A 25,714-nucleotide genomic window follows, 5' to 3' on the forward strand; every position below is an offset into this window, starting at 1 on the left:
GACTTTTCCACACGATAGAGATGGTTTAAAGATTCTGTGGTGTATAAAGTTGTATGTGACAAAACATTAATGGAAATCTAGGTACAAACTATCTGCACGCTATGCATATAGCTAAGCATGTGGAGGGGAACAAACCTGAAAGTTGCCGTATAAAAATACCAAGAATGTTTGTGCTAAGGTGGGAAGACGGTGCATTATAGTTTTTGTCCAATTTCTTTCAATTTTCAAATCAAATACAAAAATAACTTTAGAAGAAAAACACATAGCATATTTCTAACTGTTACCCCAAATGTTTCTAAATTTGCAAACATTTACCTAATAGACTTTGACCTTTGAGAGTGAAGACATTTTTAAAGTCATCTCTTTCATTAATTACTTCATCAATACTAATACAGGTTAATAATCCTAATATAAGTATTTTCAGTTGAGTTAAATTTTATAATTTTAACTTTATAGTTATTTAATAGTATTATCTTAAAATAGACAATGGGATAAATGTGTTATTACTGTATTGTATATGTTAATTGAGAGATATGAAGTCCTAAGTGATTCTGTTTGTAACCAGTGTTCTAAATATTTCAGAAGTGACTATAAGTTTATGAAAACATGGGGAAGAATATAACATGTTCAGCTATTTTTTCCACAGTCTTATACTAGGAATAATTACCAAGGAATTCAATAAATAGAAGAAACAACATTTGATAGTAGGTGATTCCATATTATTTGGAAACAAAAATTATTCAAAATCTAGCTTTCTTGCAGCTAAGTGATACATCAAGAATAAAAAGACAAGAAAATATGTTTAGATTTTAAATGTGTACAGTGAAATCAAATATTTATAGCATCATTTCCAAAAGAGAAATATTTAATAAAATAATCACGTAGATATTCCAGTTATTTTCATACACGGCTTCTCATTTCATTTTTTTTTTAAGTTTATTTATTTTGAGAGATAGAGAGCACATGCAGGGTAGAGGCAGAGAGAGAGGGAGAGAGAGAATCCTAAGCAAGCTCTGAGTTGTCAGCACTCACAAAACTGAGACCATGATCCAAGCCAAAATGAAGGGTCGACACTTAACCAACTGAGTCACCCAGGGGTGCCAATAGCTTCTCATTTTAAATAAGCACGTTATAGACCTAAGAAATGGAATCAGAAGAATGACTTTTAAGAGAACTTATTAGCAAAATAAAGAATTCCGTCACTTACATGTTGATGAAAATAAGAAACCATCACAATAAGTTATGATTTAAAATCTTAACATTAACATAATAAAATCTTTCATTAGACATGAAAAATGCTATAGCTTGAACATTTAGGAGTTACTACTATATTATACAGCAGAAACTCCACAAGGTCAACCACCAAAATCAAAGTGTCCTATACTGTACTGATTTTAGAATATATTCTAAAAGCAACATAATAAAGTAATAGGAAAGCTAATAAGGAAATAAGGACAAAGTCATGATATAAAATTGTGTATCTCTTCAGTTTTTTAGCTAAATCAGAAATGGCATAAGCATTTCCTAAAAGATGATCTGGTCAAACAATATGTTACTGTTATCTTTTTTAACTGAATGAGGTTGTTTTTCAGTTAACAGTAATACTTTACTTCATATGATAGTAAAACCACACTTAATTTTGCGCGATTTTATACTTGAACACAAGTACATAAATCTGCACAGATATACATGATATAGTTTACTTATTTTATGTGGTTAAGCAAAGTTAACTGTATTCTTCTCAGAAGAAAGTTATTTTTTTAAATGGATTAAACTTAAAGGAAATATTAATAGGATTTTATGCCTGCAAAAGCAGCAATATTTGTCAAACTTGATGGGTTTTTAAAAATTTAATTTTAGCATTCATTATTTGAAAAGACTGTTAAAAATGATTTGGCCAATAAGAATTAAACATTCTCTCTTCTTTAGGTGACGATGTATTGGTGAGAATTAAATTAGAGTTAAGTATTAGAGAATTTGGAGAATAAAGTTCATTTAAGAGCAGTCTCTCACAGATCAAGTACTGATGGACCCAGTGACTTGCTCAGTGACCGAAATGGAATAAAATCCAGCTTTCCTGACTTCCAGTTTGTCTGTGACAGATGTAGAAGTCATAAAGTAATCTGTGTGACTTTCTACCTCTAAATTCAAGTGATTTCAGCAGACATGCTCTTCATTTTCTCCAGCTTTCACTGCATACAGTTACTTCTTTAAGGAATTTTTTTAAATGTTTATTTATTTTTGAGACAGAGAGAGACAGAGAGTGGGGGAGGGGCAGAAAGAGAGGGAGACACAGAATCCGAAGCAGGCTCCAGGCTCTGAGCTGTCAGCACAGAGCCCGATGCGGGGCTCGAACTCATGAACTGTGTGACATCATGACCTGAACCAAAGTCGGATGCTTAACTGACTGAGCCACCCAGTCGCCACCTCCTCCCCTGCCCCCCCGCCTTTCTTTTAAGGAATTTTTTTTTAATGTTTCCTACAGTTAGTTCTATACCTTGTTCCTCCTGTACACCAACTCTCCAATGGAATGCTTGTAGATAATTTTAGAAATTCAGCCCGATATTATTCTAAGAAAACTTCAAATGTTAATGTGATTAATTTCAAATAATTAAACAACTGAAACTTTCCTATGATTTTGACAAGTTTTTATTATTAATGATACTTAAAGTTTTGCATGTTTTGGAAAGAGCGAATTGTCCTAGTCATAGCTCTCAGTAGAATTTACTAGTGCCATTGTTTCCTCAAGATTTTTTTTAAGTTCTGGTTAGTTAACAGAGCGTGTAATATGAGTTCATTAGTGCTGTTCTGAAGATGATCACTTACTGTTAGTTCGATGTTAAAACTAGAATGTGCCGTGTATATGTCCGCGTATGCAAGGGAGTGTATGTGTTTATGCGGGAGTGTGCGTGGGCCTGTGTTTTATCTTTTGTCATTTAGTGTGAGTATGTCTGCTCATATATGTTTCTGTTCTGTTTGCATGGACCCTTTACTTTTTTTTCCCCTACAGACAAGGAAGCTTTCTGCAAAGAGAAAATTTTTATTTTTGAATCTTGCAAGAATTTGATACAGGTTACCACTTCAGTTCCATCCAGTATGTATTATTCATAGACTGATGGCTTCTGATAGTCTCAGAGATACTCTGAAGGCCTCTGATGGGAAAATGCCACCTCCTTTTTTCCTAATAATGGACCTTTCCTTTATCTAACATGAAGGAATGGAAAGCAGATACGTCCATTCCAAAGAAGGAGGCTAATTTCCATCTGCAGAAAATAAATGTTTTATTTCTACTCAACAAAACATTTGTTTCTCTCACTAATAAAAACTATTTTTTAAATTTTTGTGCCTACAGTATGGAACTACTGGAAAATTGCAAATAAGTTGATAGAATTCTCAATTATTAAATTTATTATGCAGATATTCTGAGAAATATTTAAAAACCCCATTCTCCTCCCTTCTCTCTTTTGGATTTTCCTTGTTCAACATATTTGTACTTTGTGTGTCCTAGGAGGAGAAAAGGAAAGTGAAATATAATCATGTGTGCTAATAGTTTGTATCTCTAGTTTGATGACTTCCATATATAAGAAGTCCAGAATATATTTGTGCAATTTGTCTTTTATGATGCTATTTCTTATGAACAGATAATCAGATATTACATTCACTTTAATTAGAAGAGTTTATTTACTTCTATTGAAACAACTGTTTTTAAAATAAGCACACTGTATGCACTACTCCCTAGATAACAACATTAATTTAAATAAATAGCTTTCTTTGTTTCTCCAGTGTAAATTGTGTGCATAATTTTAAGTATTCCAATATTAACTGAAATTTTCTCTTTTCATTTGATTATTTGACACATGGAGGCACAGTTTTCTATGCTACTTCGCTGGGCATGATAACTTTACTGCTTTTAGTTGCCGTTTTGATTTTGATTAGTCTAGTTTTGAATTTTAGCTCAACTCTAGTGTGTATATATATATATCTATATATCTGTATATATAGATATATATAGTACATATATAAATATCTATACTATATATACTATGGAAATGCATGTATAGTATATATATAAATATATATATAAATGTATATATTATATATACATTGTATATATAATATATACATTTATATGGTGTATATATAGTATAGATATTCTAACATTGTATTTTTATTACTCTTAATTTTCCTGTGACATTGATTATATTTGGCACATCAGATGTGGAGATGAAGGCAGGAAACACCAATCAACAAGGAAACTGGAAAATAATACGATGGTTACTTAGACAATAATGACCATATAAAATCTTCTTTCTCCTCTTTCTCTTCTTCCCCTCCTTCTTATTTTTCCACTAAAAATTATTTTTAAAATTTATAAATAAAAACTTATTTTTAAATTAAAACCAGCTCCAGATAAAAAGATAATTCCAGCAGTCCCTGCTATCATAGGGTTTGTCACTGAGCAGTTAATAACTCTGTTCACCAGTCAGTTGTAAATGGAAACTCATTTTCTCTAAACTAATTTGCTTGCAGTTGTTAGATTTCCAAAGAACTCTTGGAAATCTGGTTGACCTAGGCTCAGTCAGTTAAGTGTCCAACTCTTGATCTTGGCTCAGATCATGATCTCCTGGTCGTGAGATTGAGCCCCACATCGGGCTCTGCATTGGGCATGGAGCCTGCTTAAGATTCTCTCCTCCTCTCTCTTTCCCCCTCTCCTGTGCCTGCTCCCCCCCCCCCATTTCCTCTCTGAATAAATGAGTAAACTTAAAAAAATGTCTGGTTGACATATAGTACAACTAAAGTTCACTCTATCAAGTTTTGTTTTAAGTACACCAGACATTCATTATTTAAACATTTTCATGGGAAATATGTGTCTGTTTCAGAGTAAGTAATGCTGGCACCAGAAATTTTAACTTGGTTATTTCCATTTAACAAAGATGAAGTGAGTTTCTACATCCACTCATATGTGTGTATACATATGAAGCATCTTAACTAAAGAGTCTCTGGAAAGTCACGTTAGAATTAGCTGACACCATCATGGTAAGAAGTATGGCTTGCCATCCCCCTGTTTTGCAGAAGTCATTCATAACTCATAAACCATGATTTTCCCTGTTGACACAATTAAGAGAGTGGAGCTTTGAAATGATTTTAAATTTTTCTAAAATTAATTTTAGGAGGCTAATTCTATATTAACTTCTGATTTCTTATACAGGTTGATGCACTGTTAGAGAACAATTGTCTTTATTCTACTCTTTTTTCTTTTTCTTAGGCTACATAGTAAGTAAAATAAATAAAAGTGTAGGGGAGGTATTAAAGATAGCACATAGATCACAGATATATTGATTCTTATATATTCCTTAAAACTTTGGGACTGTCTGTATGCATTTTGAGTATTCTGATATTACCAATACATGAATGTATCCCATGTGTGTGCTATGTCATGTAATCAGTCTCCAAAAGTGAAAAAAATAGATGCATCCTTAAAAATTACTATCAGATTCTTTGATAAAAAAAGTTTTTCCTAAACCCATTTCCATAGAGTGAATATTGATTTGATAAAAATACAAAAATAGCTTTAGCTATCTGGGTGCCACCATGAGCTCACAAATTCTCACTAGAAAAATCAGTTGACAGTAGAAATTATGAATTTAGCCAACCTCTGATATAACTGTCATGTGTCCTTTTGTTCTCTATGCTGTGGGAGTGATGAAAGTCTGAGTGATGTGTCATCATCTGTGTGTGTCAGGAGCAATCTGCCAGTTTTGACTTTAATGGACAAGCCAGCCATGGAATGACAGCTGAGTGACATAGTATGGTGGCTGATGCCTCTCACTGGATTGACTGCCTGCTAATCTAGTTTGGCTTTTTTCCCTGTAGTGAATTTGTTGGCTATTTCTTAAAGCTCATATTTCCTATTCTAACCTTTGCTTCTAGCACACTAAAAGCCTCTTCAGGGTATTACTTATTAATAAACTGGTCTACTGGAGTATATTTGCTTAAAATATATAAGTTAAGTTACTTCTTTAGGATAATCTGATGATACTTTTGTTTTGTTTTGTTTTGTTTTATTTTGTTTTGTCTTGGACTGTTATGAAGTGTCCAGATTCATTAGTGCTAACCATAACAGCAAAGTTAACAAAAAAAATCAACTGCAGTAGGTGTGCTGAGTGATTTTTTTTTAAAAGTGATTATACACAAGTTTTGGAACCTTGTTTAGCCTCTGTCTATACACCATGGCTAACGTATTAAAGAATTTCCCTCTACTTAAATGCCAGTTCTTGCAATTATTCAAACCACTCACAATTTTAAATTTGTTTTTAAAAATTGGCAATAAATGTTTAAGATTAGTTGGAGAAAGATCCATCCATTTCCTCTCTCCTACTCAAAACTCCTACTCCAGCATCGGAGTGTAAGGCTACAGGTTGTCATCCTACAGCCAATAGTCTTAGACACTCAATTCATGGTATAAGGCTCCAAGCTAAACAAGGAGTGGGTAAAACTAAGACACTCTACTTATTTATTTATTTTTTTATGTTGGCAACAAAGAAAGCTGTGACTTAGTTTACCCTTTGCCAGTGTTAACTGCACTAAAAGACTGCCCTTTGATATCCTTTGTTTTTAAAGCTACTTACTAACGTGTGGGGTTATCTTTTCACCAGACAAAGATGAATGCTCTAAGGATAATGGCGGTTGTCAACATGAGTGTGTCAACACAATGGGGAGCTACATGTGTCAGTGCCGTAATGGATTTGTGCTGCATGAAAATAAACATGACTGCAAGGAAGGTACGAAGGGAGTGTTCTTTTCTTGACAACATCCAGAATTTCATGCAGTTTTGGTAAAGCACTGCTTCCAAGTAGAGTTAATCATATCAATGAGTAATATCATTGTTGACTGTTCAAATGTCAAAAAAAAAAAAAAAAACAAAGACAAAAACAAAAAACATGTATGGTGTTCAGATATCCAAGCCTACTAATGGAAACTTCATAATACCCAAAAGTTCTGCACTTCACACACGGGTGGCATTCGAATAACTTTGTATAAACAGATACAGAAGTGGCTGTGATGCCATCTGGCAGCCAGAAAAGCACCACATTATCCCCAGGTCCTCGTAGAACAGACCCTGTAACAGTCTCCACATTTAAACTTGACTTCTGCTAAATGTTTTGCATTTGGTTTAATTTCCCTCCCCAAAATATCTCATCTATGCTACATGAGCGATGGCACTGTAAATACCAGTAGTATCAAACTCAAATGCCTACCAGAGGAAAGACATTTGAAAATGGTGCCATTTAAAGTTTTAAGTCATGATTTTGGCCAAAAAAAAAAAAAAAAAAAAAACATCTAATAGCACAATATTAGTCTATTCATTTTTGGTCCTAAGCTCTTAAAATATTCTAATTTTATAAGAACAATTATCTGTATCTCCTCAACCAGTATGAGCTAGATGGAAACAAGAAATAGTTATTCAGTTCTTATTTCATTCTTAGAGGGTCTCTCCTGAATTTTCTACTTAAATTGGATTTGTGCCCATTTTGAAAGAATTACCATGGCAGATTTTATAACTTTAGTTATTAGCACATACAGATTGGTACGTCCCTGGCTAGAATCACAGTTAGATAGCAGGTCTTTGTATTAACATTGGAATTGTACAGGATATCCTGAACTGACCCTTGTTCCATTCAGTTTCTTTCAAATATTGTCACATGTCAGGGTTATTTTTTCTGCTTTTTCATTGAGCTAATGATATTACCCAGAATCATATGCACACAAGAATTTCTTTTTTCCTTTTTTCACTTTCTATATGAGAAGATAAACCCATGAAGACTGTTATTTGTAACTGAGTAAAGTGTTTTGTTGAATAAACAGGCTGGGGAATAGTCCAGTTATTTCGCAGCATTGGAAGATAATTCAGAAAAAAAAAAAGAGAGAGACAGCTTTTGCAAAGTATGAATATACCCTGTGGCTCACAAGTAGCAAATATAATTTAGATACCTTATTTCTCTGCTTATTTTTAAATATTTTTAAAAATTAAATATTTTTAAATATTTTCAAGAAAGGATTTCATAGGAAACTTACTACACAACAAAAAAAACCTCCCAGCCTAAGTTAGAATGGGTAGGGTGCTGCTTCATAAATTACAGAGAATGGACACAGCCTGAGGATATTAAATATTTTTTTTGATATTAAACGTTTTTGAAGTTTGATATAAACAATGTGGAGTAGTCTCTTTTAAGGTAAGGTTATTTTATTGTGAAAAACATAAAAGAAATTTCATATTAAATGAATGAAATAGTCTTTGAAATTAGTTTAAAAGTTATTTCCATGACTAGCAGCTGTTTACTTATTTTTCCCCTTAACGCTTCATTTTACTTTGATGAAATTAGGGTTCATTTAGTTTAGCAGCTAAAACTATGATTTAGATATCAAGTATTTACTTTAAGGGTGAGGGAAAATGTAAATACATGATCCATAAAATGGTTTAATGATGCCAATTAGCTGTAAATGATGTTTCTGCCAATGGGAAAAAAATGAATTGAAAATGGTGTAGTCCACTGAACCCCATTTGTGGCATTGCACTCAAATATTTTGTACATGCCAAGCGTTGATAGCTTTGATGTCAGTATATGTTGCTCTGTTAAAATCTGAGCTTTCAGATCTAGCAATTTAAAATAGTTCATTTTTTTTAAGCATCTATCTGATTCATTGTAAACAATTTCATGTGAGCAAGAAAACAAACATTGCCTGATTAGGCTCAGCAACATGTTTGCCAAGGCAGATGCCTGTGATAACAGAGATTGGCATGGTGATTAGTTAGTACTGAGGAAAATCTTTCAGTGGGATAGTGGGTAAATGGGCTACTTTCTTGCTAAACCAACCCTGGGCTAGATTTCCAGACTGACTTATATTATCCTTGTTGGCACAGCTGAGTGCGAACAGAAGATCCACAGTCCAAGTGGCTTCATCACCAGTCCAAACTGGCCAGACAAGTACCCAAGCAGGAAGGAATGCACGTGGGAAATCAGTACCACTCCTGGCCATCGGATCAAATTAGTAAGTGAGCTCATCCTTCTTTCTATTAAGTGGACTGCCCGTGTCTTTTGTGGCTAGCACACGGAGATAAGTTGAATGTTTATTTAATTGAATTGCATTAGTGGGCCGCTGGAAAATACTTTCTTATGCTTTCCTACTTACACTAAATAAATCCCTGATTTCCTAGATCAAGGTGACAGTAATGACAGCCATGTAGCTCTCATGTGGTGTTCTTATCCTGGATGCTTTAAAAGGCATTATCAGCGTTACTGCAAAACAGTAGGCTCTATTTCCTAACATGTTATTGGTAATGATATTTGCAAATGGGGACAGTAAATGAACAAAAACACATCAGAAATTCAGCAAGAAAGAAATAAAATGACTATCGGCCTAAACCCAACATAGCACTGGCTGTGCCCATTCTGTATACCTCATAAACAAAGCATATGTATTTTTTATAAAATTAATTTTGCCTTGTGGCTTGTGGAATGTCATTTTTGCATAATGTAGTTGCCCTTTTTTAGATGGATACTGATATCCTTAGACTTCCTCTCCCTAAGGAGACACCACGGCTTACTGTGTCTGTGCATACACAGAATAAAGGCCATGTAAGGGTAGAGCAATGAAGTGGCCACCTACAAGCCAGGAGAAGAGGCATGACCAAACCTGATAGCACCTTGATCTTGAAATTCTAGCCTCCAGAACTATAAGACAGTATTTTTTGTGTGTTTTAGCCACTCAGTTTATGGTAGACTTTATTCTGTGTATGCACAGACACAGTAAGCTGTGGTGCCTTCTTATCTTCTTACAAGGACACTAGCCTTATGGGACTAGGGCATCACCTGTATGACCTCATTTAATTTTGATTACCTCCCTAAAAGCCTTATCCCCAAATACATCCACACTGTGAACTAGGGATTGAATGTATGGATTTGGGGAGAACACAATTCAGTCCATAGCACCATCTCTTTGCTGAAATTTCCCAACTGTTTGTATGTTGTCTGCAGTTTTACTAGAATCTTTTGCGTATTAATCATAGTTACTTTAAATTCCATTTCATAGTTTAAACATAGGGGTCATGTCTCAGTCTGTTCTGTTGGTTATTTTCTCTCTTAGTGGTGCGATTTTTTTTTTTTGGTTTGTTTTTCTTGCCTTTTTGTTTGTCATATAATTTTTATTAAATACCAGACATTATGTGGATAACAGTAGAGACTTTATGTCTGGAAGTAGACACATCTCTTCTGGAGGCTGTTAGCACATGTGTGGGTACAGCAGGGGCTGGTGTTGAGGAATCTAGTCAGTAAAGCTGAGTGTGGGTTTTCTAGTTCCTACCATCACCTTCAATGCGACATTGGCCTTGAATACCTTTTTCTTAGATTGGAGGCTGGGATTTCAGAGGCATTTTGCAATACTGCTACTTTAGCTTCCCTGTTCATCTCCACCATGACTTATTTCTCTCTCCATACTTTTCCTTCCCCCAGTTTCTTGTTACTTGGTATTCGCTGCTCCGGTGGGGAAGGCAAGGGGTTCTCCGTTGTCTTAGTACAGCTTGCACCTTAAACAGGCCCCGATTGTTGAGGTCTTGGACATGGCCTTCCTCAGCAGTCCTGCCTCTTCTCTCTGTGGTGACCAAACTCCATCTTCTATCTCTGGTTGGTCTTCCATGAGAGAAGACCTTCTATAGTGGTAGCAAGTCTCTATTGTTGCTGCCTTAAGAACCTGTGACCAGCAGTTCCCCAGGGGAAAAAGTGGCTCGTTGTGTTGTGGTTTTTTTTTTTTTTTTTTTTTCCTGTCATTGTCATTGTTGTTTTACCTTTCCCCTGGCTTCCGTGAGTCTTTGTCCTTGCCCTGGTGGTGACGGTTTTCTTTCCCTTTCCCAGAGGTTTACAGTTTGTTTTTCAGAGAAAGGCTGCCTCTGGGCGTCATGTTTTTGCTCATGGCAGTGACCGCTTTCCTCCTCCAAGCCTGCAACACTGAGGAAAGCACTTAGCCTTCTCCTGCTGTGTCCACAGTTTCTCTCATGAGCAGGAGATTGAGGTCCATGGAGAAGAGACTGCAAGTGGGTGCAAACTCCCCTATGTCTACAGCTCCCAGGGGCCCTGGACTTTTCCCCTAGTCCACACCTGACCTCTACCAGTTTATTGCAAAGACTTCTTACCTAGTTATATGGCACCCAGCATCTCTTCCTTTCAGGGTCCGCCACTGGTGAACAGGTGTTTGTGTCTCCTCTCTCTTTGGAGGAGGCTGAGATTCAGTGGACTGCATATTACTTGGTTGACTAATGACATCAGCTCTTTGATGTATTCAGCAAAGTGATCTTTAAAGTTGACACGGGTTTTTCTTGTTGTTAGGGTAGAAGCAACACTAGTTCCAGCTATCTATATCCAAGAGGAAATAGAACTCTTGATCTACCCCAATTTTAAACATGACAGTATTTTATTCTTTCTTAGTTATATACCTTTCAGCTTATTGAACACCCCTTCCAATTCTAGGACAGTATATTCCTTCACAAATTGCAAGCTTTAATTTTCATGCAAATATTCCACTTGAGGGTCAGAACATAAAGCATGTTTGTCAATAATAGTCATGCCTGCTCGTATCCTAAGAAGGAATTTCCCAGAAAGAAAACAGAAGCTCTAGGCAAATGTTGATTGCATTTGACTTTGTGATCTTTGTGGTATAGTTATGGTCTAAAGCCAGGCTTTCTCAGATATTAGCATTCATCAGAATTACCTGGACAGCTTGTTAAACACACATTACTGACACCCCAAAGTTTCTGCGTTGAAACATAATACTAATTCCAATTCCCTTATCCTATTAATGGTGTTCATACAAAACCTAACTCTCAATACACTCTAAGAGCTGGAATCACTAGAAAGTGTGTCATAACATTAGCTACCAACTTCAAGTGATATTTCAGTTCTGTAGTTTTTAATTCTTACTATTTCAACATTATTGCTTATGTTTACTGTCACTGTTTCCCTACTTGTTATAAAACTACTAACTAATCTACTTTAAAACCAAAATCACCATCTGTAGCAGGTAGCAACCAATGGACATTTGGCCCACACTGTTTATAATTCCACATCACATCATTCAGTCACTTTCCTGTATGGTTAGACATTTATTATATAGGAGATTTTTATCAAAAAGATACATTGTTCCAGATAAATGCATTTTGCCTGGTTCCTTTGAAATTCTTAATTTTCATGGAAGAACTGAAACCCAAACTGAATTTGGAAAATGGATTCTAAGGAAACTTGAAAAATTATTAAATCTTTTAATGCCCTTAGGCCAAGAACTGCTGATAGATACTTAGCTACAAGCTAGTCTCTTTATTATGGGCTAAGGCAAAGAAAAAAAGTAAGGAAAACATTTGATCTCTCTTCGGTGCATCTTGAAGCTTTCTTTACAATTCATATACTGTTACCCTTCTTTACTTAGGCTGCATGGAAAAATAACATTTCTAAATATTTCACGTATTCATAGAGAAGCAAAGGAAATTATTCCTAAATACAATTTCATGAGATATAAAGAAAGCTACCATATTTGTGAATTTTAAGAGACCTGCTGTTCTTTCTAGCACAAATATTCCTTTAACTTGATACTGTTATGTTGGCTGACATGCAAGTAATCATTTGTGGGTAAAACCAACCTTTCTCTGTGTTTGAGATAAACATATTTTAGTTGATTTGGTTTATATATAAGACTACAAATATCAAGCCTATTTAGACAGTGTTGGAATGATGGAGTAAAACGAATAATAAAATCCAACGCCCTTTGAGAGATATGAGCATTCTTGTGCATAATATTTACTTATCATGAATATATTCTTTTGGTTCATATTGTGATAATCCCTATCTAATGTATATTACTGTACAATAATATGAGGGCTGAGCTATATATAAGGAGTGGTCAGTTTATTACAGATATGCAGAAATGTAAAGCTTTTGGCATTTTAATGCAACTATTTTATGTACTGTTTTAGTTATCTATTGCTTTGTAACAAATTAACCCAAAGCCTCATGGCTTAAAACAAGCACTCTCCTGTGCTTGATGATCTGTACTCTCCTGACAGATTTACTCTGTAAAGTCCAGAATGTATAGCCAGAATACTATTCGGTTGTAGTATATACCACCTGATACACAAACAGGAAATCTTCAAAGGCGATTTTTTTGAGGGGGGGGGGGCGCACCTGGGTGATTCAGTTGGTTAAGCATCCAACTTTGGCTCAGGTCATGACCTCACGGTTTGTGAGTTTGAGCCCCCCATAGGGCCTGTGCTGACAGCTCAGGCTCTGGAGCCTGCTTCAGATTCTGTGTGTGTGTGTGTGTGTGTGTGTGTGTGTGTCTTTCTCTTTCTCTTTCTATCTCTCTCTGCCCCTCCCTGCTCACTCTCTCTCTGTCTCTCAAAAAACAAAACAACAAAACACAATAAAATAAACGTTAAAAAAAACAAGAAAAAATTTAAAAAGGCAAATGTTTTAAAAATATTTTTTTAATATTTATTTATTTTTGAGAGAGAAAGAGAGTGAGAGAGTGCAAGCAAAGGGCAGAGAGAGAGGGAGACACAGAATCCTAAGGAGGCTCCAGGGTCTGTCAGCACAGAGCCCAATGAGGGGCTTGAACTCACCAGCTGTGAGATCATGACATGAGCTGAAGTCGGTCGCCCAACCGACTGAGCCACCCAGGTGCCCCTAAAGGTGATTTTTTTAAAAATGACACAGTAAATACTGTTCAATAATATAATGCAACAATTTTAATACAATAATAGCCTAAATTATGTCTATAGTACATAATGAACATACTCATAATTTTTGTCCTTAAATCATGAATTGACTATTATAAAACGAAATATAAAAATTAAGTAGAGTTGTGTTTATGGATGATTACGCCAGTTCTTAACGATATTTTTGTACATTCTTTCATTTGCTTTTTTTGATACCTGCTCTGATCTTTAGAAAACCCTGAAATACTGTCTTCGTGTAAATGTAGTAAGCTGGAGAGCTGGGATCCTGAGAGCCTGATAGTGTGTTTTAAAACGTTGGGGCACCTGGGTGGCGCAGTGGGTTAAGCGTCCGACTTCAGCCAGGTCACGATCTCGCGGTCCGTGAGTTCGAGCCCCGCGTCGGGCTCTGGGCTGATGGCTCGGAGCCTGGAGCCTGTTTCCGATTCTGTGTCTCCCTCTCTCTCTGCCCCTCCCCCGTTCATGCTCTGTCTCTCTCTGTCCCAAAAATAAATAAAAAACGTTGAAAAAAAAAATTTAAAACGTTGTAACATAGGCACTCTCTCATACGAAATTCCACAAATAAAAACATAAATGTCCTCAAATTTGCCTATTCGTAAGAGTGCCCTCCAGGTAATAAAATGTAGCTTCACAGGGTACTTCTTGCATCTCACAAAATCATGCTGGGACTAAAGAGCACTGAGAACTAATGTCAGGATAATGCCCAATGGTTTCAAAGTGGTATCATGCATATTATCTCAAGTTGGGCTCACAAATGACACTTGTGGAGAAGGATGCAGTTTAGGGGGGTTGGCAAGTGTGTAAAGCTGGCAGGGGTCTAAGGACCTTCAAGCCCGAGATTCTTTCTGTACCTTTTATTTTATTTTGTCTTATTTATTTTAGCATCCTGCATCAGAGAGAAAAAAGATCCATAATTGCTACATATGTGTGCATATATACTAATTTCAATGGGAAATGTTAATAAGACAAAGTTACAATGATGAAGTAAAATGAACATACAACAGAGAAATAAAAAGAGGTTAGGACCATATATATTTTGAATTTAAAGTGACTTGTGTCTAAACGTAAGGTTTCTACTTACTAGCCATCTTGAGATGATACTTGAGAAAGATACTCATCCATTTAGTCTCCATTTCTAGATAGGAAATTGGAGATAATACTTAGGAATGTTGTAAGTGTATCAAATGAACTTGTATATTAAGTATTTGGCATAATGCCCTGTAAAAGCCAATAAACACTGATATATGATATCCAAATAGCAATTATAATTATGACAATGATCAATAATAAAAATTATATACCATTTTATTGGGTAATTCAACTAAGATCAAGTTTTTGTGTAGCCTTATGAAGTTGAAATTCAGTACCAACAATTAAAAATACAGCTAATAATTATTTGTCAGAAAACTTTTTCTTTAAAGAGCCGATAGGAAATAATATGGACTTTGTAGACTGTGTAGTCTGTGTTGCAACAATTTTAATCCGCTGCTTTGGTGTGAAAGCATCCACAGACAGTACACAAATGAATGGACGTGGTTGTGTTTCAGTAACTGTTTAATTACAAAAACAGCCTGAAAACTAGATTTGCCAGGCAGAATTTACCTAGTTTGTTAAGAAGGTCAGGGTAAAAGGGTTTGAAATCATGAAGTCCATAACTGTTTGTGATTATTTTCCCTGAAATCACAGAGGGTGGAAATATTTAGCTCTTAATTTCTGTGGTAGATGGAATAATGTTCCTCATCCCCCAAAGATGCCCATGTCCTAATCCCCAGAACCTGTGCACGTGTTACCTTATGTGGCAAAAGGAGCTGTGGTTAAATTAAAGATCTTGAAATGGAGAGATTATCCTAGATCATCTGGGTGGGCTTGATGTAATCACAAGGGTGCTTACAAGACAGGAGCAGGAGATCAGAGAGGAGATGCTATACTGTTCGTTTTGAAGATGGAGGAAAGGGATATGAGCCGAGCAATGAGAGCGGCCTCCAGAAGATGGGCAAAATGCAAGGAAACAGATCATCACCTTCCTCTGGAAGGTCTGGTGCTGCTCACCCATTTTAGACTTCTAACCTTCATAGCTGACAGGGAGTGAATATGTGTCATCTAAGCCACTAAATTTACGGTAATTTGCTACAGCAACAATAGGAAACTAATACATTTGCTTTCTCTGTGTTTGTGTGTGTGTTTAACTAGGAGATGCTGACTATGTGATAATAGCTTTACAATAGAAAGAAACCTTGATTAAAAGGTAGTTGGGGGGAAAATGTCTTCTTATTAGAAAAGAAATCAAGTTCTGAATGAATAAGACAAGGATCTATTTTACTCCTGGTTTCCTCCTGTCTTGATTCTGGAGACTCATCATTACATTTTTGGTACTTTTTTAAGGTTTGAATTGCTCCACATTAAATAGAAAATAAAACAAAAACAAACCAACAAAACAGAAACAAAATTCCAGGCAGAGGAGCATATAGCAATATGTGCTCATGTCGTGTTTATTTGATTTATCCTATCCTGGAGTTTTGTGAAGTTATATAGTTGCAATTTATAGCTTTAGATATGGGATATTTAGAAAACAAAAGCACCTACAAATGTTACATAATTCTCCACTATAAATTCACAGAAAGTGTATTGACCACAGCTATAGAGGACTCATGGGGGAGAAAAGGTCATTTGAATCAGAAGGCTAGGGTCTGTATTCCATGCTGCCATTTTTCCCAGTGGCCTTTACTCCTTCCAGTATCTTGTGGGAAACCAACTGACAGTTCTTACCGAAGACAGGAAAAGACGAAGGATGGCTGGGCCCAGGGAGTGCTAAATCTTATCTCACAGCTGCTCAGATTGCATCAGCGTCTTTCATTCGCTCACTTTTAATGGTCACGCTGGCTAAATTGTATTTTTGCATTGAATGCTATCATTTTATTTTCTTGTCCTTTATGAATATATATGGCAACTCAGGATGACTTTACCCTTTAGCCACCGCCTGTATTTTCAATCAAAGTACCTCTACAGATGTTCATGTGAGGCTGCATATGGAAGCCTGGCGGGGGGCCAGCTAGGTAGATTAGGCTTGCTTGGGAGTTCCAGAAACACATAGTTATTCTTTCCACAGCCCAAAATGAGAATTCAATTTTATTTCTTTTGAATGAGACTCCTTAAGCTCTTGGTTTGCCTTGTGGGAAATCCATTAGTATTTCTGATGAGAGCTCATGGTTATTTGCTCTTTTTTCTTTTGTTTTGTTTTGTTTTTTTAAACTTAGATTAGTAACCTTAAAATCATAGAAATATAATCATGGAATGAGTAAGGTTTAAATGTTCGAATACTAAAATGCCTATAAAGTTTTAGTGTAAACACCTAAGAAAAATATTTTAAAGTACCAAAAAAGAGGGCAGTGTTTCAGCAGAAATCAGACTTTCTTACCACTCCATACATCAGCTTTGCTTAGCTGTCCTGTTACCATTGTGTAGTTGAAGGATGTTTGGGGATTCTAAGTGTCTTCGGGGGTGCGAGGGAAGCAATTCTGTGACATTGATTCCTAGTGGCTAGAAATCTCCGTATTCTGCATTATTTAGATATAGATATTCATGGCTCAGGACGCATCATAAAAGAAAGTAATAAACTGTGTCTCACTGTATCTTTAGGAATTCTACAAAAATATTTTTTGAGGTTTTCCCAGTGTCCCATGGACCCCTGTAATACCTTTCTATGGCCTAGAAATGTTTTTTATTGAGGCAATGTCACTACATATGGAGGTCTCTAATGTGAATATCTCTATGATATTAAGCGCCAGATTTATGAGATCTCGGCATGTGAATTGGTCACGCTTTTGCTTGTGTGGAAGCATTGGGGTTAGACTGACTTCTGGAAAAGGACCACCCAATCTTTGCAGATGAACTAACAAGCTGCTACCAATTCCAGGAGGAACAGTCACTAAGACCTTAATGAAGGAGAATTGTTTGCATCACTTGGGAATATGTCAGCTGCAAAACTTTTGCCTAATTTGACTCTTCCAGAGTCAGTCCGATTCCATTAGTAATTTGATAAAAAGCGGGAGCCAGTTGGCTCCAAACCAGGTGTCAGTATGCCCCCAGCCCACAAGCGCACTGCCACTCTGTGTGGTGTTGCTCTGTTCTGTAAAACAGATGTTATGATTCACTCCAGACATCCTGCATTTCATTAGGGAGTGAAATAGTCACTTAGTTATCTCATTCACTTACTTTTCAATGGACTGAACATGTGTGGTCTGTAAATTCTGATCCCATTTCAACTTTTACTTACAGGATATGCTTTAGAATGCCATCACCCCACCCCCACCCCCATCCCCACCCCCCATCGTTCTTACAATTTTCACTTCTTCACAGTAAGTTTTTCTGGTCTTTTTAGATGAATGACTCTAAATCACATTCAAAAGAGATAGTTATTCAACATGCAATGGTTTTCAGATGTCATTTTCCTGAAACAGTGTTGTTGTTGTTGTTTTTTCTTGAAATAACCCTGGTCTTATAATTCAGAAGCTTGGTTTCATATTTAATCCGCAGAAATTCTAAGTGAGGATAAGCCAATTTTCTCCTGTTGGTTTCTTAACCGTCACAAACTGATACTGAGACTGTGTATATGTCACAAAAGTCCTAGGAGCTGACTGAATACCGTCTCATGAGATGCAGAAAACCTGAAGGGGTGGCCTTCTCCTTTTACAGCATTTCCGTCCGTGGGGTTGGCCATAAACATGGAATCGGTAGACAGGTAAACGAATGGACGTCCAGCCGACCATCCATTCAGAGTCTTCTATATCACTCATACACTGCGTCTGCTCTAGTCCATTCTCTGCCACTGGATTGCAGAGCTAAATAAGGGGAAAACATCAGTGATCACCCTGCTTTGAATGTTGTACTTCATGATAAATACACTCTGCTAAAGTCTCCTTGTTCACTGTATCTTTCTGCACTGCTTTTTGTTGGTTTGTTTCCAGTAAGACTCTTTGTGCTGTATTTAATCTTTTTCACACTATCCAGTGTCTTGGTAGAATGCAGCGAACAATCCTTTTTACCCATTATAATTATAATACATAATGACTCTCTGAGGCTCGTTGGTTATAACATTTTAATTTATACTTTTAAGTAGGATGCGGCGGAATATACAACAGCAGAGATCAGACCTCTTTCTTTTCTTTTGTTTCTTCTTTTAAGTAGCTTCCATTGCTTTCTCCTCCTCCCTAATTAATATAAATTGCTTCTTTGGTTTCTTCCCTTACTCCTCCAAAGTCAGTGATAGTAGACGGCAATGCGTTAAGGGATAGATAACTGTGGTCAGCACCAAAGGAAAACCATTCTTAATTCTTAGTCGATTTTTTCTTTCAAAATTACAAAACTGATGGTTTTGATTAAACTTAGAATTGTGACAGTTTCACCATATTGCATCAAAAACGTGTCTGTAAAAAGTTTTGTGCAAATATTTTAAGCTGCAGAGACCACAGCAACATTAGTGAATTTTTTGAGTACATGCTCTCTTTCTTTGGTGTTGTTTTCCTTATTATTTTGTTTTAGCTTTGCTCTATAGACTTTAGTGGAAGCTATAGTTTATTTCTTGAAGGCATGATGGTTTTTTCAGGGAAAGAAAAAAGCCTTAATTGGCGATGGCAAATAACCTAGAATTCCTGGAATTATTAATAGTTTGGATATTACTATTTTGTCTGTCTCGATTACACGTTCCTTTGTGATGTTTAATATGTGTTATACATTTAATGAATTTTCATTTTAAGAATTTGCTTCTGTACTTTGTTAAAGCATGGAAGTGAGGCCGCTGGCTGGCTGATGAACTCACAAGTGTAGGTAGTGTGCTACATGAGGGCGAGTCTTTCGTTAACACTGGTTTCTGGCCCAGTGAGTGGAGTTTGATAGTAATTCTTGCTACAAGTATAAAAAAATAATAAATTGCTCAGACTCATACATAAAAATTACTACGCAGGAAACTTAAAATAATTTTTAAAGGCATACTAAACTTGGCAAGACTCTAAATATTAAAATAAGTATACCATCTATCTTAAAAGTAAATTAACAATAATGTAGCCTAAAATCATATTAGGACTCTCTAATAATATGGGTTTGTAGGATCTAAATAAAGAAGTATATAGTGAAAATTCCCTTTTAGTTATCCTATTAAGATCTACTGTGCTTAATTTTTGTGAAGATATAACAATAACTGTAAGAGGTTTTCTGCTTAAGTGTCCCAAGGTACTTGCACACAAAGTACATCCAAGGTAGTATATGATGTTCAATAGTTTATGATCATCAAAACCAGAGGATTCAACTTTTTAAAAAAATTTAAAAATGTTAAAATTCAATTTTTGTTTTCTGATGCATTCAGTGTAAACTTAGAATTATATTCAGAATAAAATGTCACTTTGTGATTACAATTTGTCTATATTTTGGAGTAGATTGTCATAGTAGATTTAGTTGAAATAGTTGAATAGTAGAATTTCACCCGGAGTTATTGCATTGTTTTCCTCTTTATGTTTTTGCAGAGATTTTACATTCTGTTGATTTCACACTCTTTCAGTAATGCTCCACATGGATTTCTTTATTTATATGTCCTGAGCATGTTTTATTGATCTGTATTTCTGCTCCAAAGGAAAGAACCCATTTTGAGTGATATGTGATTTTTTATTTTTCTTTTCCTTTCTTCTTCTTCTTTCTTTCTTTTTTTTTTTTTTTTTAACTAGGCCTTTAGTGAGTTTGAGATTGAACAGCATCAAGAGTGTGCTTATGATCATTTGGAAGTATTTGATGGAGAAACAGAAAAATCACCAATTCTTGGACGACTATGTGGCAGCAAGATACCAGAGCCCCTTGTGGCCACCGGAAATAAAATGTTTGTTCGGTTTATTTCTGATGCATCTGTTCAAAGAAAAGGCTTTCAAGCCACACATTCTACAGGTCAGCAAATCAGGGCCATGTTTCTCTTTCCTAAGATCTAGGTTTCTCTTCCGGGAATGAATGCAGTGGATCCTATAACAGGAACATTAACGAATCTCTGAGGACAGTAGAAGAAATCTCACTGGAGCATTTTGTAAAATATTTGAGAGCAATGTTGCATCCTACCTATATGTCTTTGTAGTTGTTGAAGATTAAAAGGAAATGCAGTAATTTGATCTCATTCATGTTCAATGCAGTATGACCAGGTAGAATTATCTCTAAATATTTGTATAATATGTTCCATTTTCACTTTGGCAGTTTGATTTATATGTTCTGTTTAACAGTTAAAAATCTATATCTTAGTATTCAAGAATTATGTTTTCTCTAACATCCTACCTGGTTACCTAGATTTTGAATTAATATATTTTTATAAATCTCAGTTTTGAGATTTATCTCTCTGTTTTACAGAGCCTCATTTGTTTTTCCCTTTATTCGGTATGGAACACAATCTTTTTCCTAATCCTAATCCCTAATTTGACTTTGTAATGAAAATCTTCAAGAAATAAAATATAATTTAGAAAAATATGGAAAATTTTAGGCAAAATGTAGAATAACATTTTTTATAACTTGGAGCCAGCCTAATAATATATTTCATAAATGTCTAGGAAATGTCCTTTTTTTTCATTCAGTTAAAAATAAAAAATCAGTTGATTGTAGTTTCCTAAAGTCATTTAGCTTATAGTGCCACCTAGTGGCACTCATGATGCATAAACCGTTTAGACACCGCCTGGTAGAAATCCATCTTGGTGTAAAATGCACTAGAAATAGTATACATATTTTACCAGGAAACATTTTGAGTGTAGTAATTTTCATCATGGTTTCCTGATTTTTTGTTTGAATTTTTTTAATTTTATGTGAGAAATCAGAATTTTAATTATCCCATTATCCAATATTACTTTCCAGTTTAATACATTTTGTTATGAGCATTAGATTTATATTGATGTCTATATGTGAGAAAGTGAATATTGTCCAGGGCGCGCCTGGGTGGCTCAGTTAGTTGAGTGTCCGACTTCGGCTTAGGTCATGATCTCGCAGTCCGTGAGTTCAAGCCCCGCATCAGGCTCTGTGCTGACAGCTCAGAGCCTGGAGCCTGCTTCAGATTCTGTGTCTCCCTCTCTCTCTGCCTCTTCCCCACTCGTGCTCTGTATCTCTCTGTCTCTCAAAAATAAACATAAAAAAACATTTAAAAAAGGTGAATATTGTCAAAATATTGATCTAATTCATACTAGGAATGGTTGGACTCATTGATAATTCAAATTAATTGTTTCTCAGGATTAGTATAAATATTTATATTTAAAATTATTTATATATTTATATTTATATATATTATATATATTATGTTTGAGAAAAATTTTTCATGGACTATAGACATTTTGTACTAATGATTTTCCACCCATTTGACATGTACTCTTTAAATATTTTCCTGATAACTTGTTATGCATTGAAGGGGTGGAATGATTGGAATCCCATTACTTCATCAATACTTTTCTGATAGCACAGAGTTTATGGCATATATATGCATACTTTAATATCCTGGGTATCATAAGTTCCAAGAAAGCAGTATAAAAATATGCTGTCAAATTTCTTGAAATATCTGACTATATAATATTTTTAATTTTCCTGTCTATGAATTCCTCTTTCTTACGTTAGTAAAAACTTACTTTTATAGTATCTCATACTGTCTCTTCTTACCTTTGGTAAGTAGAAGGATTAAGACTTATATCATGTTCTGGGATGTTGATACATTTGGGGTTTGGGTCTAATGATGCCATTACCTAGCTGGGAACGTTGGAAAGGATCATTTCTTTGGATCTGTTTCTTTATCTGTAAACTACTATTTAAGGTTTCTTATAGCTGTAAAACTCCACAACTTGTTAATTTTGCATGGCCTCTGCTCATGAACCCTATTTGCAGTGTTTATATAACCCTTAAGAACCCATTGTTAGGATCTAATTTCTCAATGAGATCACATATTGAGATCTGATGGTCTATATAGCATGCATTTGGCATTTAGGCACACACATGTACTTAATATATACACTTTATGTATACTGAATCCTCAAAAGACTATACGATGTGTTATCCTCATTTTTCAGATAAAGACTATACGATGTGTTATTATCCTCATTTTTCAGATAAAGACTATATGATGTATTATTATCCTCATTTTTCAGATAAAGAAATTTTAGAAATCTCTAAAATTAATTAATCATCCAAATTCTCATTTTTCAGATAAAGAAATTGATTAATTATTTTTTAGAGATTTCTAAAATTATGTCAAAGCCTGAATTTAATCTTTATACTACCTATCTCCAAAGCTCACATACTTTCCACCACAGTATAGTTTCTCTTAATGTAAAAGTTTCAGATTAGGAAGAAAAAGGATACCAAACTGGTCTGTTATTGAAGCAATGGTAGAGATTGAATTTTTCCTTATGTAAGTTTTAAAAAACCCTCTGTTTAAAGTATGTAACTGGCTAAGGCTTATTTTATTTCCCTGTTCTGTTCACATGCATTCAAATACCCAATTGAGCAACATGAGTCATATTTTCGTTAGGTGAAAACGTACCCTGGATATCTTTTAATCCAGCCCTGTCATCTCACAGTTAAGGATTCTGAACAAAAACTTAAATGCCTGAAGTAGAACAAAAAAATAATAGTTGGTATTAGAATCCTGGCTTCTTAACTCGGGCTCATTTGCTGTTATCAAAATTTTTCATATTATCTGTTTGTGTTTTTTTTTTCTTTATGTATAAATTTTTGCTCTCACTTAACCAGGCATCTTTTCTGGGTAGATTTGTTTTATGCTGTTACTTTCTAGTAGCCATACATGTTGAAATCCTCTGAGGTACTGCCTCCTATTTATGTCTCCTAAAGCTTTCTCTTTAATAAGTTAATTTATCCCATAGTCTTTCATCACATATTTATTTGACACCTGCTTTGGATAGACTGTAAGGTATTGGTAATTTATAGCAAAAAATTTAGCAATTTGTGGGAGTTGATAAGGAATAGAAGGAATTCCTGCCTGTTGACAGCTTACAGTCTGGCAAGTTAAACTTCTGATTTTCAGATGTTTCTGTACTTAGGATTTTTCAGTCAATTTCTACTGACAAGACAGCCAAGTCCAGTACTACATCAGTCAATTTTTTCTGCATGTATAAAACTCTTATTCATTATTTAACTGCTTCTAGAATATCTGTAACTCTTTTTGATGGGCCCTGAAATATCCCTTTTAATTTGCTTGAGTAAATTTATATATATTTCTGTATAAAATTTGAGTTTTATCCACAAGTTTCTAATACCATGAATTTTGAAGCCAGCTGATTAGAAATATTGCTCTAATATGGTTTTATGGCTACTTTTTTTCACAAGTAATGCTATGTAAAAAAAATCCACGAGTAACGGACTTTATTGGGAAGAGTCCTTTTTATTCTCTGATAGTGTCCAAATTCTAAGCCTAAATATATTTTAATCAGGTAACAAATGGTATTCCACTACCCTTAAATAAACTTATGAAAGGAAACAAATCCTCCAGTAAAAAAAAAAAAAAATATATATATATATATATATATATATATATATATATATATATCTCCTGTGTATTCTCTCAGAGGATATGGCTATCATACAGAAAAAGGGGGAAATGTGAAGAGAAAATAATATTTTAAAACATGGTCCATCTGGGGCGCCTGGGTGGCCCAGTCAGTTAAGTATCCAACTTAGGCTCAGGTCATGATCTTGCAGTTCACAGGTGTGAGCCCCGCGTCGGGCTCTGTGCTGACAGGTCAGAGCCTGAAGCCTGCTTTGGATTCTGTGTCTCCCTCTCTCTCTGCCCCTCCCCAACTCACGCTCTGTCTCTCTGTCTCTCTGTCTCTGTCTCTGTCTCTCAAAAATAAATAAACATTAAAAAAAAAACAGAGACAGGGAGGCAAACCATAGGAGAGTCTTAACTACAGAAAAGGAACTGATGGTTGATGGAAGGGAGGTGGGGGGGGGGGTTGGGCAAAATGGGTGATTGGCATTAAGGAGGGCACTTGTGATGAGTGCTGGGTATTGTATGTAAGTGACGAATCACTAAATTCCACTCCTGAAACTAATATTACACTCTATGTTAACCAACTAGAATTTAAGTAAAAACTTGAAATATTAAGAAAATAAATGCATAAAATAAAACATGGCCCATCTGGTAGGACTTCTTTCCTGGAGCATACAACATCATACTATTTATCAATGACATTAAAAAAAAATAAAATAATACATTATTAAGCTTCTTAGCAAGGAAATTATTTTGATCTAACTCAATTAAATTAGAATGTCCACTAAAGGCATTTGTAGGTCAAGTTACAGGACCTCTTTGGGAATTTAATACTTTATCAGGAAACAAACAATCATGTCTTTCCAAATTAACAGGAAAGTCACCCCCAGGCTTCTCTTCCCTTCTTGTCACCTATCTTATGCAGCTTTATTTTTATTTTCCAGAATTCTGTAGAAGATGTTCTGGCGGCTTATAGAGTACATTCAAACAAATGATTTAAAAACAATATTGCTGACATGCTACACTACTTTTATATTGTTCCAACTTAGTAAATGAACAGAATATTTGCAGGGAGTGTATTTACCTAAAAAACATCCTTTATAGGGACCATATTAAATGATACATGAACTAAATTTTGAAGAATTGCCACAAGGATTCTCAAAGACACTCGTAAGCAATTGCCCTCATTCTGCCTGTTATTTTCTGCGTATGGAATTTCTCTCAGGGCATATTAAAATCACACCTCTTCTGCATATAATATTCAAATGTTTGTTCTTAAAAATTTTATTCTGTGGACTAAATTCTGTCTCTGTCTCTGTCTCTGTCTCTGTCTCTTTTTCACTGTTGGATCATTAATTCCAGATTTATTAGTTTGAGCAATGATCCATAGGAATGCAGTTGTGCTCTGAAACAGATAAATGAAGCCGGTGAACTTT

General features: G+C 35.2%; 1 protein-coding gene and 1 non-coding gene across 2 annotated transcripts in view; both read left to right on the plus strand.

The window, feature by feature from the left end:
- Positions 1 to 25,714, plus strand: part of TLL1 (tolloid like 1) — a 212,377-nt gene that overhangs the window by 178,011 nt on the left and 8,652 nt on the right. The window contains exons 17-19 of the mRNA XM_049631294.1: positions 6,657 to 6,782; positions 8,924 to 9,051; positions 20,491 to 20,704. Of these exons, the coding sequence (XP_049487251.1) occupies positions 6,657 to 6,782; positions 8,924 to 9,051; positions 20,491 to 20,704 (468 nt within the window). The remainder of the gene's footprint in view (positions 1 to 6,656; positions 6,783 to 8,923; positions 9,052 to 20,490; positions 20,705 to 25,714) is intronic.
- On the plus strand, positions 19,539 to 19,686 carry LOC125924155 (small nucleolar RNA SNORA62/SNORA6 family). Its single transcript, XR_007458321.1, has one exon. It is a non-coding gene; the product is annotated as a small nucleolar RNA SNORA62/SNORA6 family (small nucleolar RNA).

This window comes from Panthera uncia, chromosome B1 (genome assembly GCF_023721935.1).
Source record: "Panthera uncia isolate 11264 chromosome B1, Puncia_PCG_1.0, whole genome shotgun sequence".
NCBI lineage: Eukaryota > Metazoa > Chordata > Mammalia > Carnivora > Felidae > Panthera > Panthera uncia.